Consider the following 15924-nt stretch of genomic DNA (forward strand, 5'->3'; position numbering starts at 1 on the left):
GCCAACTATTGCAAATCTGTAGAGGTAGAGTTCAATACTGACCTTGTTTATTGTTATAAAAAAAAATTTTTTTACTAAATGTTTTTAGTTTCAGGTATACACAGTATTACTAAAATATATACAAACTAAACTAATTTAGAAAATTATTTTATTATAAAAAATTAGAGTAAAAATATTAATTACCAATGTAAGAGTTACGGTAATAACAATGTTTCCACTAATTTATTTAAAAGATGTTGATCTAGAGAATTATAAGTGTAAGTATCTTAATATAAGTATGATCAATTTCTAGTTGTATGAAAAGGTTCTACAATTTTTTTTTATATAGTTGATAAGGTCACGCTATCTTCTGCAGCAAACTTATAACCTTTAGAGGCCGCTAGTTTACGAGCTTCTCCTTCTTCTTCTTCTTCTTCTATTAATAAAAGACGTTGATTTAATTCTTTTTTGGCTTTGGCCGAAAAATTTTTATATACTGAGTTGAATACTTTAATTCGTAAAGTATTTTTACAATAAGCCTTCTGTAGTTTTTGCTGTTCGTTTTTTATAAAGTTAATTTCTTTTAGTAATTCTTTATTATTGTACTTCAACCACTTTGTAGCTAGAAACCTTTTCTTTGCTAGTAAAAATATATTTTCTAATTTTACCTCCCACTCTTTCAAGTCCTCCTCTGTAATCTCAGAGCAAGAGCCTTCTTCAGGTTGAGGATTGCTCGCAACGTTATCCTTTTCACTTAAATTTGTTTTCGTATTGGTAGTATTATTGCTGTCTTCGTTATTTTTTAATCTTCTTATGAAACTTTGATTAGGAATTTCACCAAAAGTTTCTCTCGAGTTATTACGAACTTCACTTAAAAATTCTTGTTTATCTAAATCATTATTATCTACCATATTTTTTATTGACGAAACATTTAATTCTTCAAGTATAATTACTTGTAAACAATGTTTAATAATTTTTTCCCTGTTGAAAAGGTCTTCATTATTTAGAAAAGAGTTTGATTTACAGTCTTGCAGTTTCATCAACTGTCATCTAAAGTTATTATATAGTATTAATTTGTATATAATATATTATCGTTATATCTTTAGTCACTATAAGAAAGCTTCTTATAAATTCAAAGTGTATATTCCGTTGTATTTACGTTGATCTTGTTTTATTTTTACTTTATGCTAAGCTAATGTTATTAGCGATATTTACGATCTGAAGCCGTTGAGCAAACCACCACTTAAAATGGTAATGGCATACAGAACGAATATTTTAGTTAGAACGCTATAAATATTTTTCGAAGTTTGTGATGCAAAGCTGATATATATATATATATTAAGTACTTTACCCTGCTTTATAATTAATTTGTAAAATAGTCGTGGCTGGGTTATTTATAAAAAAGCAAGGGCCAAGTTATTCATTTTTTGTTTTAAATAATTTATTTAATCTACAAATTACTCTAAATCTAATGACGTAGAGATTTTTCTCAAGCTTGTGATAGGCTTTTGCTTTTGTGTTGTGTTTTAAGTTATTTTTGTATCTCTTATTAGTGATGCAGTTTTGGCAAAAAAATTTACTTATCAGGACAAAATTTTATTATAAAATCTTTACATTTAAATGCTTGTAATCAGTTAATAGTCTTTTCTTTCTGCTTTATGATGATTTCTAAGTTTATAAGCTTAATAAGTAAACCAGGTAGGCGTTTAGGAAAGATAGATAGTAATTTTAAAAAATGTAACTCTTATCGTTATTACAACCCTTATTTTTACTTTAGTTTACCTTAAGCAACTGTAAATGTTAATAGTCGAACCACATTTTACCATAAATATTACTCTCGCTGTCTCCATGCTGTCAGTGCCTTCACCCTTTACAAATACACACCGTAAATTACTAACACATAAAAAATGGAAATAACTTTAGTGCCTTATAATATAAACATATTAAGTTAAATAAGTATTATTTAAATAGAGATCAAGGTTAAACAAACATAGTAATCAATCCATTGTTCAGCACTAATACTTACAAACCTGACCATAAAATGAGATAGAAAAGCAAATGGGACTACGTAAACATATTTAGGAAAGTTTTATAAAAGGGGATGGATGAAAGGGGCAATCTATTACCAAATTGCTTTCCGAAATGGTTTATAAAATTATTGTAAATAGCATTTTGTAGCTGTGGGAAAATACCTCTATGAATCCCCTCTGTATCGGTAAACTTTCAATTCCTTAAAGCACGACACTTAAACTAAAATATACGTAAATATAGTAATTTTTGCTGCGGCGCGTGACATTTGCTTATAAAAATCCGCTTTGTAAAAGCTAACCAAACGATTTTGAAAAAGTAAAATTAGCGTACTCACATTAAAAGAAACTGTAATGCACTGAAAAGGTACATTACTTCTATAAAGATGACAAGGCATTGAATAAATCCTAAATAGGAAGTAAATTTCACATTATTTAAACTATAAAATTAAAATTTTTATTAAGTAAAAACACTTATTTATTTCCGATATAACAAAGAGAAACAATACAAAACCACGAACTGGAAACAGAAGAATACTTAGTCATAATGAGAATAATGTAAGGAGCTGGAATATACACTTGCAAGGGCCACATAGGAAAGGTTGTGAGAAAGTTGTTTAAGAGTTTATTATTACAAGATGTGGTCTCGGTATGTTTCATGCAGTCTTTGAAAACTGGGTAGCACTTTGCTTATATTCTTTTTTAAAGTTGGTGTTAAAATAAAGCTATTTAAGTTAGTTGACTGATATTAACGTCAAAATTAATTCCGAGAAATGTTACCTAATTAGGCAAGAACAAGTAACAAAAGGACCACCACCCTTTTTTAGAAGACTTGAGTTAACAACTCTACCTGTAGCTCGCAGTGTTAAGGCGCACATACTAAGGTGCTTTAGGTTATAGGCTCGGCATTATGCCTTATCACACTTACGCTACTGTTTAACTGGCCGAACGCACAACACATACAGCCTTTATTGCGCAACATAGCTTACTGTTGAACCTATGAAGGATTACCCTGAGTCACCGCCTCGATCTTTGCTACCACGTAATTTAGGTGCAGAGGCGGTCTTGTGGTTTTTATGAGGCCCTATCGTTAGTTATCAGGAAGGATGGTTAATTTCACATATTATTAATACCGTTTCCACTTTAAGAAGAAAAACTAGATATTGGCCTTTTATAACCTTTTAAAATTGATCTTTACTTTATTAAAGTATGAATAAAGTCAAAAAAACCGAAGAAGAATGGAAGAATATACTTGGTGTCGAAGAGTATAGGGTTTTTCGGGAAAAAGGTTAGCTAATTATATAGCTAAAACTTTACATATAAAAGGTTTTTTTAAGGAACTGAAGCGCCTGGCACAGGTAAGTATAACAAGCACTTCCCCGTCTCTGGTTACTACGCTTGTAAGGCTTGCGGTAATCCGCTTTACTCGGCATCCTCAAAGATTAAAGCTGGGTGTGGATGGCCAGCGTTCGATAAATGTTATGAAGGGAGCTTTATTGTTCTAATCAAAATTCATTTTGATAGTGTGTAATCTTAGGAAATAAATTTATTATTACACTTAGGTTCCGTGAAAACGCAGCTTGACCGTAGTCACGGAATGGTAAGAGAAGAAATCAGGTGTGCTGGGTGTGATGGACACTTAGGTCATCTTTTTTTTAATGGTACGTTTTGAGTTATTAAATAAAGAGTCTCAGAATTTTTTTCATTGTTTTCACTTTAATTTTATTTGTTATTGAAGAAAATTTCACTGCTAGCAACGAAAGACACTGTGTAAACAGTATTTGCCTTAGATATGCTCCCGATGAACACGAAGCTCCCGATTCAAAATGTTCAGAAGTATAATATTGCTAATAAAAATGTTCTTTGCCTTTTGCATAAATTTAATATTACTCAATTCTAAGTATATAGCATTGTAAAACAATTTTTTATTTTGCATTTTACTTATAAGAAAGTTTTAGAAGTTAGTAAAACTTCTATATGGGTGAACTACTTACTATCTTTATCATATGCCCTTTTTCGTTTTAAAAAGCACACTCCTTTATTTTTTTGGGGTTGTAAATGCGTAAAAGTACTTCTATTAAAAAACAAGTGGCCACTTCACCAATAAATTAAACTTTATAAACTAAAAGAACGTTAAGAGGGTCATCCTCGCAAGTACAAAATTACAAAGATGAAATGTTGGCTTTATACAAAACCTATACTTTTCTTTGACAAAAATAGTTAATAACTATTTAATAAAGATGTACTTTTTCCTATAAAAAGGTTACAAATTGCACTTCGCCGTTTTTTAAGCTTCAAATTACTTGGTTTATAAATGTAAATTGTACTTATAAATTATTTTTCGGAAGTTAATGGGGTGAAGTTTGCAACATAAATTTATTAAAATATAAAACAAAAAGTTTTTATTGTATGATTATAAATGCGTTAGCAAAAAAACTTTGGAACAACTAAATAAATAGTATAAAGCATTTGAGGGACAAAAAAAGCAACTGCGAACATTATACTTTGGAAATTATATTTTAACTTATATTTCTAATAAATTTGTTAAAAATATTATAAAATTAATATCTAAAAAAAAACTGAACTATATTTTATATTAAAGTTTTTACTTAGGGCTTAAAACTAATTTAAAAATTTACCGTGTATTTGCGTTAGCATTTATTACAACTTAAATAAAAATATTTTTAAATATTTAAAAAGCGTCGTTGTAGGTAAATTTAGGGATGCACAGTTACTATCTAAAATAGAAATCTTCGGACTTCTTAAATCCAACTCCTTCTGCTTTTAAACACTACTTTATAACCATAAAAGTGGATTCAAATAAATATTTTATATTAATATTGATCAAAATTTGTACTATAAAAAGATATGAAAACAGAACATTTTTATCCTTAAGATTTGTCTTTTCGTATAATCGACAAATGGAAGTTTTTAAAAATAATTGTTTTTCCTCTTGTACGATTGTATAACTAAATAAATTACTTACACAAAGACTGCTTAAGTAGTTTTTAATAGCATTTTTTTAAATTTTGTTCGCCACTTTAAGGCAAGATTTGCATAACTAATTTTTTTTTCTAAACTTCGCAATTTTAAAGCAGATGTATAATAGTTCAACCGCTTAAGAAAACCTAACGGATGTCTAAAAAATTCCCCTGCTAAAAACGATTACTAAATTTTAACAAGAGGTAAATTTTTTACTATTATAACATTTGTTAACATCTTTTTTGGCTATAAATTGGTGGCGAAGAGTTAAATAAATAGATGCTACATCAGTGAAGAACAATACAGTATCTCTGAAAATGGAGTAAAAACAAAGGTGATTAGGAAAAAGTAAGGATAATAAACAGTAAGAATAACTTATGACAAAAAAAAAAGAAAAGGGAGGAAGTGCCCACAAACAAAACTTTAAGGAAGACTCGGTAAAGAAAAGAGTTAACGTAAAGTTCTTAACTCAATAAAGTTTTTAACTTCGGTATAAAATTACGAAATACTTAATATATCAATAAAATATAAGAAGTGGTAACTTTTATAAAGCTTTATGAGCAACTAACTCTTTTCTATAAGGTAGATAAAATGTTATAAAACCAATGCGCAGTTGAGTAAATAATACTAAAAAACGTTGAGCTATGAGAGAAGGTAAAAAATGAAATATAACTTATTTAAAAATTACCTAGATGAGAAAACGCTTCTTACATGAATTAAATTCATGTATTCCGTAACTATAATCAAATGAGATAATATAATAGGGTTGTGCAAAGAGACACGCGAAGAACAAATAATCGTTAGCGACATATTTTAAAATTAACGAAAAGCGTAACCCGTAAAAAGGAATTAAAAAGTGACTGCACTAAAAATTTTACCAAAGTAAAATAAAAAAAATAAAGTTTTTAATTTTCAGTTGCACGTGAATTAATACAGACTTGCCAGTCTATTTTTTGAAGCTCAAAGAAAAGAATATCTCTTAAGTATGTTATATAGTATTAAAGCTTTTAAAATTTGAAAATATTTATTTGAAAAACTTTTAAAGTTTCTCTGAATTTAGTAAATTGGTAGTAATTTTTGATAAGATTTTTGGATCTTATTAAAAATTTAATTTATGCTTAGTACGTAAACTTTTTATTACAAAAAGATTTAATTAAACAACATTTATTTGTTTACTTTTATGCTTTTTAAGTTTTTCTAGTTGTCTTGTTTATGTTAGTTTTCTTAAAATTACTTGGGCTGTTGTTTAGGAATGATTGATTTTAAAATATAAATTTATTTTTATTAATGTCAATTCATTATTCCTAGACTTTCCTTTTAAGGATTTTATACTTCTTTCACCTACGAAATTTGCGACGAATAGTTATTATAAATAGATATTTACGTAATGTCTTTTGTAGGGATCAAATTTTGTCAAGAATGGTAAATTTCTCATATAATTTAAATTTTTTAATCTTAAATTGTATAATAGTAACAACATGTTGTATCCTCAAGAAGATCCTGAACAGAAAATTCTTTTATATGCCTGCCGTCAAGAAAATTGCAACTACTCTGAAGTTGCTGATTCCGCTTGTGTGTATCACAATAACGTTAATCTAAAGCCTGGGTTTAAATAAGTTTTTTTTTTATAATAAATTTTGTAAATACTTTTTCTTATTAATAATATTTAACCTGTTAAATTGCCTTTTAAAATATACTTATAAAGTAGATTTAATTTTTGTTTAACATAATTTTATTGCTATTAATAACTTTATTTATAAAAATGAAGCTTCTTTATTTTATTTTTAAAGTCTTATTAAGTATTTGGTTTATTATCTTACTTTTAACCGGTTATTAAGCTTTAGCACTTAATTACAATAAAAAAGTTTAAAAAAAATTTCTAGTAGGCTAACTATTTTTTTTTCTTTTTTCCCTGAAGTATATAATTAAATTTAAGCTGATCGTTCGTTTTACAAAAAATTTACTTTTTTCTGTATAAAATATTATTAATATTAAGTTATTATATAATATAGTTATACAGATTTTTTAATTTTTTCAGCTCGAATTGTGAAACGTTTTTGCTCATCTTAGTTTAGTTTTCTAATTTCTTAACATTTAATTTTGTAAATAATTAAAGTTTTTTGTTGCTTTAAAAATTTTTACTGGATTCGAGTTTGGTGTAAATTAAAAAGTTTCCAATTCTAAATGAATTTTTTAATAAAATTATTTTGAATAATTCCCGACAATAAAATCTATATAGAGAACTCTCAGAAAATGGCAGCTTATATTATTTTGTTACCAAACTAATAAAAAAAAAGTTTTGGATGTCCTTTTCCTTCTAGACTTCGAAGTTTGTTAACTTTCCAAATTTTCAAAATTAAAAATCACAAATTTTTTGTTATTTTCAAATTTTAAAAGAAATTAAGATTAATATGAAACCTTTTCCCCTAAAGCTTTTTTTAATAAAAAGTAAGAAAATTTAAGAAAAGGATTGTTAGAGCGTAAGTTTGATTTTGTCCAAATTTAATATAAAATGGTTAAATCTAATTTAAATTAAGTAGCCCAAATTTATTAAAGCTCTCTTACTAAAAGGTGTAGGAAATTTAAAAAAAAAGTACTAGAATTCGGAACTAACTTAGGAAAAATTTATTTTAAAATGGTTAAATCTATTTAAAAATAAGTAGTTTAATTTTTTTCCTTAGAGTTCTTCTACTAAAAAGTGAAGGTCATAAAGAAAATGCAATAGAATTTAAAAAAATTTAAGTTTACCATATAATAATTTTATCTCATTAAATTAAGTAGCTTAAACTATATCTTTAAAGCTCTACGAAAAAGTAAAGGCTATTATTAAAATAGTTCTAAAATTAATTTCAAAATTTATGTAAAGGTTATATCTCTAAATTAATTAGCTTATATCTAACTTATTCTCTTTTACTAAAAGTAAGGTTTGATAGAGTTTGGGTATTAATTCGTTCAAATTGGAGCTTATACAGATAATGTATAGCCCAAAATCTTAAGCAAGAAAAGGAGTGTTTGATTTAAATTTATAAAAAAAACTTTTAAAGTATAAAGCTTAAGCATTTTTCTTTATCGCGCTTTAAAACGTTGTTCACATTCTTCTGGGGTTCTAAAATTCTTGATTTTATTATAAATATAAAAAAACTAATGAACCAAGTTTTTTTATTTTTAATTCCATTATATATTAAAGAATGAAGCTGAGATTATCTTTACTTCAAATTATTTGGGTATCCACTTAAATTTAATTTAAACTCATCTTTGACATATTTACTAATTACGAGTTTTGTTAGTATAAATAATAATAAACCAATGTTCTTTAAGTTCTATATAAAAGAATGAAATTGAGATCAAATTTACTATAAATTACTTAAGGCTCTTTAAATATAGCCTAAACTTTTATTTTCACATTTTTTTTACTAATTACGAACTTATTATATGTATAAGAATCCTAATAAACCAATTTTTTATTTTTTTTTTTAAAAAATTTATTTCTATATAAAAAAATGAACATTACTATAATTGGTTAAGGCTTCTTAAATTTAGCCTATAATTTTTTAACTTTTTTACTCATAACAATTATTAACTTATTTAAAATTTCGACTTTTTCATCTCTTTTTAATCAATATAATTAATATGAATATTTTCTTTCAATGTAATTTAATACTAACTTGTTTAAATTAATAATATTTACTAATTAATATAAAATTACCAACACTTTATTAACTTTTTAAGATGCTCAGAAACTTAAAATTCATAATAATTTCTAATTTCTATTATTTTTCTTTTTTGAGTAGAGTAGCAGCTCACGTCGTTTCTGATATTATACACGATCCCACGCTACCGCGTGATCGCGAGAAAGTTTGTGCTAATTGCGGAAGACAAGAATCTGTTTATTTTCAAGGTAATTTTTTTTTATAATAATAAATTTTGAATTTCAATTACTTGAAAAAATTTTTAAATATTAAATTTAATTAATGACTCGAAAATTTTATTTTTATTTTATTTTATTCATTTATTTTGAATGAGTTTTTTAACAACTTTAGTCGAATTTTATTGTAATTAAATTAATTACTTCTATATTATCGTTCCCCTTTTTAATTGTTAAAAAGCAGGTAAAGAAGTAAACAAACTTCTTCTATACATATTTCAATTAATAATCTATAACTAATTTTGCGTAGAAAGTAAAACAATATTATAAATTCCTTAAATTCTATACTAGACTCTAAAAAAATTAAAAAACTTCAAGAAAATAATTAATACTTTTACTTTACCCTTCTATTTATTTTTAAAATATTAAACTTCTAACTTAAGTAAAATTAAATTCCAAATTATATACAATCTTTATAGAAATTTATTTTCATAAATTTAAATTTAATAAAAATTATAAAAAAATTATTTTCAATTTTATAATCTTTGTTTTACATTTAGTAACCTTTTTCAAGTTGAAAAAACAAATTTATAGTTTTTTAAAAATATTTTCTTTTTTTTTTAATTTATGTATTTTTAAGCTCAATCTCGAAGGGAGGAAAGCGGAATGCGTCTATATTATGTTTGCGTTCATTGCAAGCATCGCTGGACGAACATCGAAGAAATTGATGGCGACGTTGATGATGTCGAATTGCTTGAAGATTTGCTTTAAGAAAAAAAGTTTTTGTTTAAAGCTTAAAACAATTTTTTATTTACTTTCAATAAATCTTTAACTTTTCTAAGTGAAGAGCTCATTATTAATTAATTGTTTTCTTATTAACCCGAAAGAATCTTGTTAAGAATTTAAATTTGGTTTATACTTTTTAGAGGCTTTCACAGATTTTTTTAATTTTTTTTATGGCAGCCTCCTATAGCCTCGCAACTAACGACTTTTAAAATAAAATAAGTATCAAAATAAAAAATAATAAAACTTATAATAAAAAATGTAATGATTATCTTTAATGGTATAAAATATAAATATAAAACCTCTATAAAATCTGTGAGCGGGTTCCGACTTTAAATTTGTTTTAATTTAAAAAATTATATCTTAAACTAAAACTAAATTTTCATAGTAAGAAATTTACCTTTAAATTGCGTTAATTATGGTTGTTTCTAAATAATGATGAATAAAAAAAAAGAAATCCGGCATTATAAAATAAAAAATTAAGTAAAATAAAAAATATATTAGAAAACTATAATTGAATGCTCACACAAATCCTTTACTCTAAAACTGTATACCGCCAGTCTTTCCTCTATTTTTTCTGAACCATTCTAAAGAAAATCTTTTATATTCTTAAGTCAGCGTTATTACTCAATCTTTCTTGACTTCTTAAATAACTTTATAACCAAATCTTCTATTAATTCTTTATAACATAAAGAATATTTGAAAAGTAGACTATCATGACCTCCTTAATGTCTTAAATTATGAATTTATAGTATGTTTTATCGCTGAACGCACTATGTCTTAACAACAGGAAATTTTTTAAAGTCAAATACATACAATTTAAGCAGAGAAATACTCTACTCTTAAAAAATCAAATGATACAAATCGTAAAAACAAATAACGGTTGAGCATGTAAAAATTTAAATAAAATGTTGTGGTCTGTTGTAAACAAAGAGCTATAAAAATTATAATAAATGTTGTAACAAGTATTTATAACTTGTAAATAAATGTTATACTTTAACGTGAAAATTATATGTAGGTTTAACGTATACTTTGGGAGCGAGGAGCGCGTGTAAGATTTTACAGGTTTGATATATTATAGGCAATAAAGTGATATTATATAATTTAAGAAATAAGCACAAATATCATAGACCATGACGTGATAAAATTAAAAACTAAAGACCGTTGTGAAACATAAATAATAGCTTTAAGGTCTTAAGAGCACAACGGTATTAACAAAATAAGAAATCAAAAATCACCGCTCAAGGGTCATCACTTTTAATTTTACGACACGTGTTCTTCCAGGGGTAATGGGCCTTCCTAAGACACAGCGGGACAGTGGTCTGCCACTTAAAATGATATATTACTATTTTATGAAAAGCTCAAAGTACTTAAGTTATGGAATGCTTAAATATAGGTGCTTACTATTATCTTTGGTGATGGTATATTTCTTTAAGCTTCATTACCCCGTTATAACTGAAAACCAAAAAATGACTGTGAACGTTTTTATTTATTTATAAAACGTAATTAAAAGAGGTTTAAAAACTTAAATTTAAACATTTTGTAAGACCTGTTACAAAAAAGCCAAGAAACAAAATTTTTATAAGAAATTTATTAAGGTTAAATCTTTGTATCCCCTTTGATACCCAATGAAAAACAAGAAGAGAACATAGTATTATTAATAGGAAGATGTGAAACTGACTTTAAGAAGGCATCTAACTTAAAAATCAAAAAAAAAAAGTTTTAACGTATTATCATTCTTAGAAGATATGAAATCCGTCGTCTATTAAATATGAGTAAACTTTTTACTATGAAACCGGTCATAATAATCTTAAGTATCTTTAAAATACAAAAAACGCGTTTCCACCATGAAATAGTTTTTATAAGTCAAATTTATCCATTAGCGAACAAATATTAAAAGTTGGCTTTTTAAATAATATACATTGGACCAGAAACCTAAATAACATTTTTCTTATACGCTGGAGTAACATACAAATAGCAGTTTTTATATTAAATATACCAGTTAAGATCAAGTCTAACCCGTATAGCCTACTAAAAAAGTTAGAAAAAATATTTTTTTATTGCTTTAATATCTATTGTTTGTTTATAAACTATTTTATAATCAATATAAACAGTATCTTATATTATACAGTTAATGTTAGGCAAAAAGTTTTAAACAATTCTTAGAACGGAGTAAAACTTCTATGGTAAACTATTACGTTTAATAGGCCTTTATTTTAGATTACCTTTAGATTTATTTTGTGCTGCCCTATGCGATCTTAGTTTAGGGATCATACACCAATTTTAAGCTTCATGCAATAAATCGTTATACCCTAGTAATTCTTGGTTTTTCTCTTGTTTTGCTCGAGAAAAAGTACTGATGTTACTTATTGACAATGAGAATATCAAAAAATAATTGAATCTTGCAAATATTTAGTATTCCTCTTTTAATTTAAACTATAAAAGTTTTAATTGGTTAATTATTGTGGTAAGTCTTCAAGGCTCAGGTATTTTATAAGTTACCCTATGCTGCTGCCTACCGAGCTTGGGCTTGTACTACAATACCATAATCAAAGTTTTATTAAAAAATATTAGATAACATTTCGTGGATACAGCGAAATATATTATGCAAGGTAAATATATAACCACCGACCTAAGCCTAGAAATGATAAATAAAATAAACTAAAAACAAAACTTGGTATTATTATATCAACGTTAATACACTTATGAATACTTGTTTAAGTAAGTTGTAAAACTATTTATGTTATATATTAGTTTCTGTAACGACTTCTTAGCCTCATCTCAATTTTTTTAAGAGGACTTAATTTACTAACTTCTATCCAGTAGTAATAGATTATAAAACCAAGCCCTGCGACATGAAAAGCTGTTGTAAGGAAAAAAGTAATTGCTTCAAATACCATGATGGAGTTGACAAAAGACGCCCAGTTTTTAGTTACACTGGGGCTCTTAACTACAAACCTATTCTCTGCCCAAATATCAGTTTATATAGCAATATTAACACACCTTTACTTGAAAAAGAGCATTCGTTAAAACATAGGTACTCTAAAAATAATGTTTCTCTTATATATAACCTAATGAACATTTTTATAACCTCATATAAAGGGTTTGCCCTTTTTTGGATGATTGTAACTATTCTCATAACAACTATGAAATAGCTTTCCACCCGGATGTCTACAAAAAAAAGCCCTGTCTTTATAGTTTAGACAAATATGGACATTGCCCAGCTTTAGGAAAGTACTGCTGGAAACAGCATTTAGAAGAGACGTATAAATTTCACTGTAAAGATCTTAATGTTTGGAATGGTTTCTCTAAAACCTACGAGTTTAACTGCTTTGTCGATAAAAAAATTAGCAGCAGTTGCAAAAGTCCAGAAAATTGCCGTACCTTCGATATTCATGAAAGGTATTTTAATAAACACCTAAGATATTGGAAAGATATTCATTTCTTTTCAAGGCTAAACTATTTTATTATGCACTTCATTATTTCTTGCAAGTGAAGGCTGTGAGTTAGTATGCTTCACTGTTAATCAATTGTGCAGTAAACAATATAAGATTTTCAAGCAAGAAGTCAAGTGGTTTATTGGTTGGGTAAAATATGATGGTATAACTGATTTTTTTTATACAATAATAGTTCTATAAAAAAATAACATTCTCATTTAGCCGCCATTAAAATTTATACACTTAATTTCATGGGTTTGATAACTGTTGGCTTTAGATATGAAGAGCTAACGAAGTACACTCCTAATGGAGGGTCTCCCTCTGCTTATGGTCGCCCTGATATTCATCATCTTTACAACTATAATATGAAAAACAGCAAGTACTATATATGTCACAAGCTAAAATCAAAACTTTTGTGTTAATTGAAAGCCTTAGCAGAAATAGAAACGGCTATCATCAGGACTCATTTTGCACTTTCCAAAATAAAAAAAATTTAATTGTTGAGGAAAAAGTGGATATACTTGGCTATGTATTTGATTTTTTATGCTGTTTCCGTTGAACTTAATAAAATTTATACAGGGAACGCGTGGTTATGGAAGCAAGGATAGCGAGTTTTTAAATAAAGAACTTAGTAATGAAAAAATTAAAAAGAATATCATGCAAAAAAAGGTTTTTTAAAGTTATAATTTCCTCCTTCACTTAAAAACATTTTACTTTTGATTTTAGATGGGGAACCTTATAACAAAACTTAAACTCTATGAACGGCATTCGGGTTGCCCCGGGTGTCTTTCAATTGGAGCTAGCAGCACGTGTTACAGTTTACCATGTGCGCATATACTCTGCCACCGATGTTGTATACACAATATGAGTGGAAGTGGAGATGGCACACTGCTTTGTCCAGTATGTGGCATTAAGTTTAACAAGTCCTCTGTCATTGAGTTTTATTTATAACAGTTTATTAATGAAAAGACTATGGTTTTAAATTAGTATGTAGTTACACGACTTTTTGTATAGATATTGAAGAAAAATAGTTCTTGTTTTAGTATGTAATAATATATATTTAATATCTTCGTTGATTATAATAAAGTTTTTTAGTATATTATAAATTAAAACATTAATGACAAACTTACTTTTTAGGCTTACCTTCTTCTTAATTGTCTGTATTTTTGACTTTAACTTTACCAATTGAGCAGAGGTCTAATTGTCAGCCCTAAATTTCAATAAAACGCTGCTGGTTACAAAAGTTTATGGTAGAGCAAATTAGTGTTTAAGGTAATTATGGAAGACAATAACCCCCACTTATATTGCGTGATGTCATTGAAAATAACTCTTTCTGCAGAGCGAAGGAAAAAGTTGTTTCCATGCTTTTATACATTTGTATTATGATTGTGTCATACTGTCCTTGGCAACGCTTAAATAATTAACTTTTTAACATATTAATTTATAAGATAAAATGTAATTAACTAGTTACTTGTGTTAAGACGTGTGTTATGTAACATAAGCTATGACGATGTTTAAAAGAAAAAGTTCTGAAGCCCTGAAGCCTATTTAGAAATCCTACCAATTTTTTTTGGAAGGTTAAAGGAGCGTTATTAAAGAAAGTAGGTTAGTTTCTTAAAAAGCGTAAACTCTAGCATCAGACCCAGATAAACTTACGGAATACCGAAGGAATTTGGGATGACAAGGCGGTGACAGATAATATTTCTAATAAAGACTATGACTTTATGAAATTAGCAATTAAGAGCCATTGGCAAGGAGATGCCGTTTTTTCTCTTATCAAGCCTTATAAGGGTTATGTGGAGGCAAGTAGCACCGTGACGAATGAAATATCTATAAGAGATGGTAAAATGCTTCATCATAGAGGTCCAAAAACCTGAGGGAATGCCCACTATCATAGAAAATTTCCCGGCTTGGTTGACCTCGGGGCGAAGAATCCTTCCCATCCCCTTCTTTCCCCAAGTGACTGCCTTAGGCTGATCATGGAAGTGAAAAAAAGGGGTTGACTTCTTTAATAACCTCTGCTTGTTTATAACTATTAAATAATAGTTTAAGTTTGTTCCCACTTGAGAAGAATTGAATTAAAAAGAAACAAAGAACTTACCTTATTTACTTTACCTATTTGCCCAGAGGGCAACATTCATCAAAAGCTGTACTCGCATTTCTCGCATCGTAAATTTAAGTTCCTCGCGTTAATAAGCTGGAGATTTTTTACCCTTGTCCTATTATTTTTAATGACTTTAATTTCCTCATACAGACCGAGAGTTTACTGAAAACTACCTAAAAAAAGTAATGAGTTTCAATTTTCGATGAATTTTTAATGTTGCATATTATTAAAAAAAAAACGCATTTTCCTATATAATTTTTTTTTCTTTAGTATGTAATTTTAGTAGGTAATAACTAAGCAAAATAATTTTCGTCCTTTTGAATTTTTGTTATATATTTAAAGATACTTATTAAAGTTTTAATAAACACATTCTTTAAGTTAACCGAGCGCACACCGAATTAAATCCGTTAAAATTTTTAATATAGTTCATGGCTACTGAAATCCATTGTTTAAATAGTTGCAGCATAGCTAATCAAACCAAGAAAGGTTAGTAAAGTTTTTTTTTTCTGTTCATGAACATTATTTGAAGATTCTATTACGTGTAGGAGTATGAGTTAAACTGAAAGAGGTTTAGCCAAACATAGATCTTCCCCAAGTCAGAGTTCTCTTGACGAACAAATTATGATTTATTATATCCAAAGTATAGCTCTGACCATCTTGCCACACAGAAATTAGAAGTTGTTTTTACATATTTAAGTTCGACTAGATGAAAAAATTAAATTGAGAACACTTCTAAAAACTAAAAGT

General features: G+C 27.2%; 2 protein-coding genes and 1 long non-coding RNA gene across 3 annotated transcripts; all 3 read left to right on the forward strand.

The window, feature by feature from the left end:
- The first annotated feature begins 3043 nt into the window (after positions 1-3043).
- LOC135120948 (uncharacterized) lies at positions 3044-3585 on the forward strand. Its single transcript, XR_010278798.1, has 3 exons — positions 3044-3115; positions 3215-3294; positions 3344-3585. It is a non-coding gene; the product is annotated as an uncharacterized LOC135120948 (long non-coding RNA).
- A 2788-nt stretch (positions 3586-6373) lies between these two features.
- Positions 6374-9624, forward strand: LOC135120929 (DNA-directed RNA polymerase II subunit RPB9-like). Its single transcript, XM_064045255.1, has 4 exons — positions 6374-6410; positions 6460-6594; positions 8780-8886; positions 9494-9624. Exons 1-4 carry the CDS (start codon positions 6376-6378, stop codon positions 9622-9624), a joined length of 408 nt encoding a protein of 135 aa, XP_063901325.1. The 5' UTR covers positions 6374-6375.
- A 2545-nt stretch (positions 9625-12169) lies between these two features.
- On the forward strand, positions 12170-14355 carry LOC135120942 (uncharacterized). Its single transcript, XM_064045267.1, has 8 exons — positions 12170-12248; positions 12463-12673; positions 12739-13038; positions 13351-13452; positions 13509-13602; positions 13653-13742; positions 13800-13973; positions 14267-14355. The coding sequence occupies exons 1-8, from the start codon at positions 12242-12244 to the stop codon at positions 14285-14287; spliced, it is 999 nt and encodes a 332-aa protein (XP_063901337.1). The 5' UTR covers positions 12170-12241; the 3' UTR covers positions 14288-14355.
- The last annotated feature ends 1569 nt before the right edge of the window (positions 14356-15924 follow it).

The sequence above is a fragment of the Zophobas morio genome, unplaced genomic scaffold (genome assembly GCF_036711695.1).
Source record: "Zophobas morio isolate AGI-343-1 ecotype UQ-CSIRO unplaced genomic scaffold, CSIRO_AGI_Zmor_V1 ptg000451l, whole genome shotgun sequence".
In the NCBI taxonomy this organism is placed as follows: Eukaryota; Metazoa; Arthropoda; class Insecta; order Coleoptera; family Tenebrionidae; genus Zophobas; species Zophobas morio.

Coding starts and splice junctions, on each gene's coding strand:
- LOC135120929 (XM_064045255.1), top strand. CDS start 6,376: ATGTCTTTTGTAGGGATCAAATTTTGTCAAGAATG. Junction 6,411..6,459: donor ATCAAATTTTGTCAAGAATG/GTAAATTTCTCA, acceptor ATTGTATAATAG/TAACAACATGTTGTATCCTC. Junction 6,595..8,779: donor AACGTTAATCTAAAGCCTGG/GTTTAAATAAGT, acceptor TTTTTTGAGTAG/AGTAGCAGCTCACGTCGTTT.
- LOC135120942 (XM_064045267.1), top strand. Junction 13,039..13,350: donor ACCTTCGATATTCATGAAAG/GTATTTTAATAA, acceptor TGTTGGCTTTAG/ATATGAAGAGCTAACGAAGT. Junction 13,453..13,508: donor TATAATATGAAAAACAGCAA/GTACTATATATG, acceptor TGAAAGCCTTAG/CAGAAATAGAAACGGCTATC.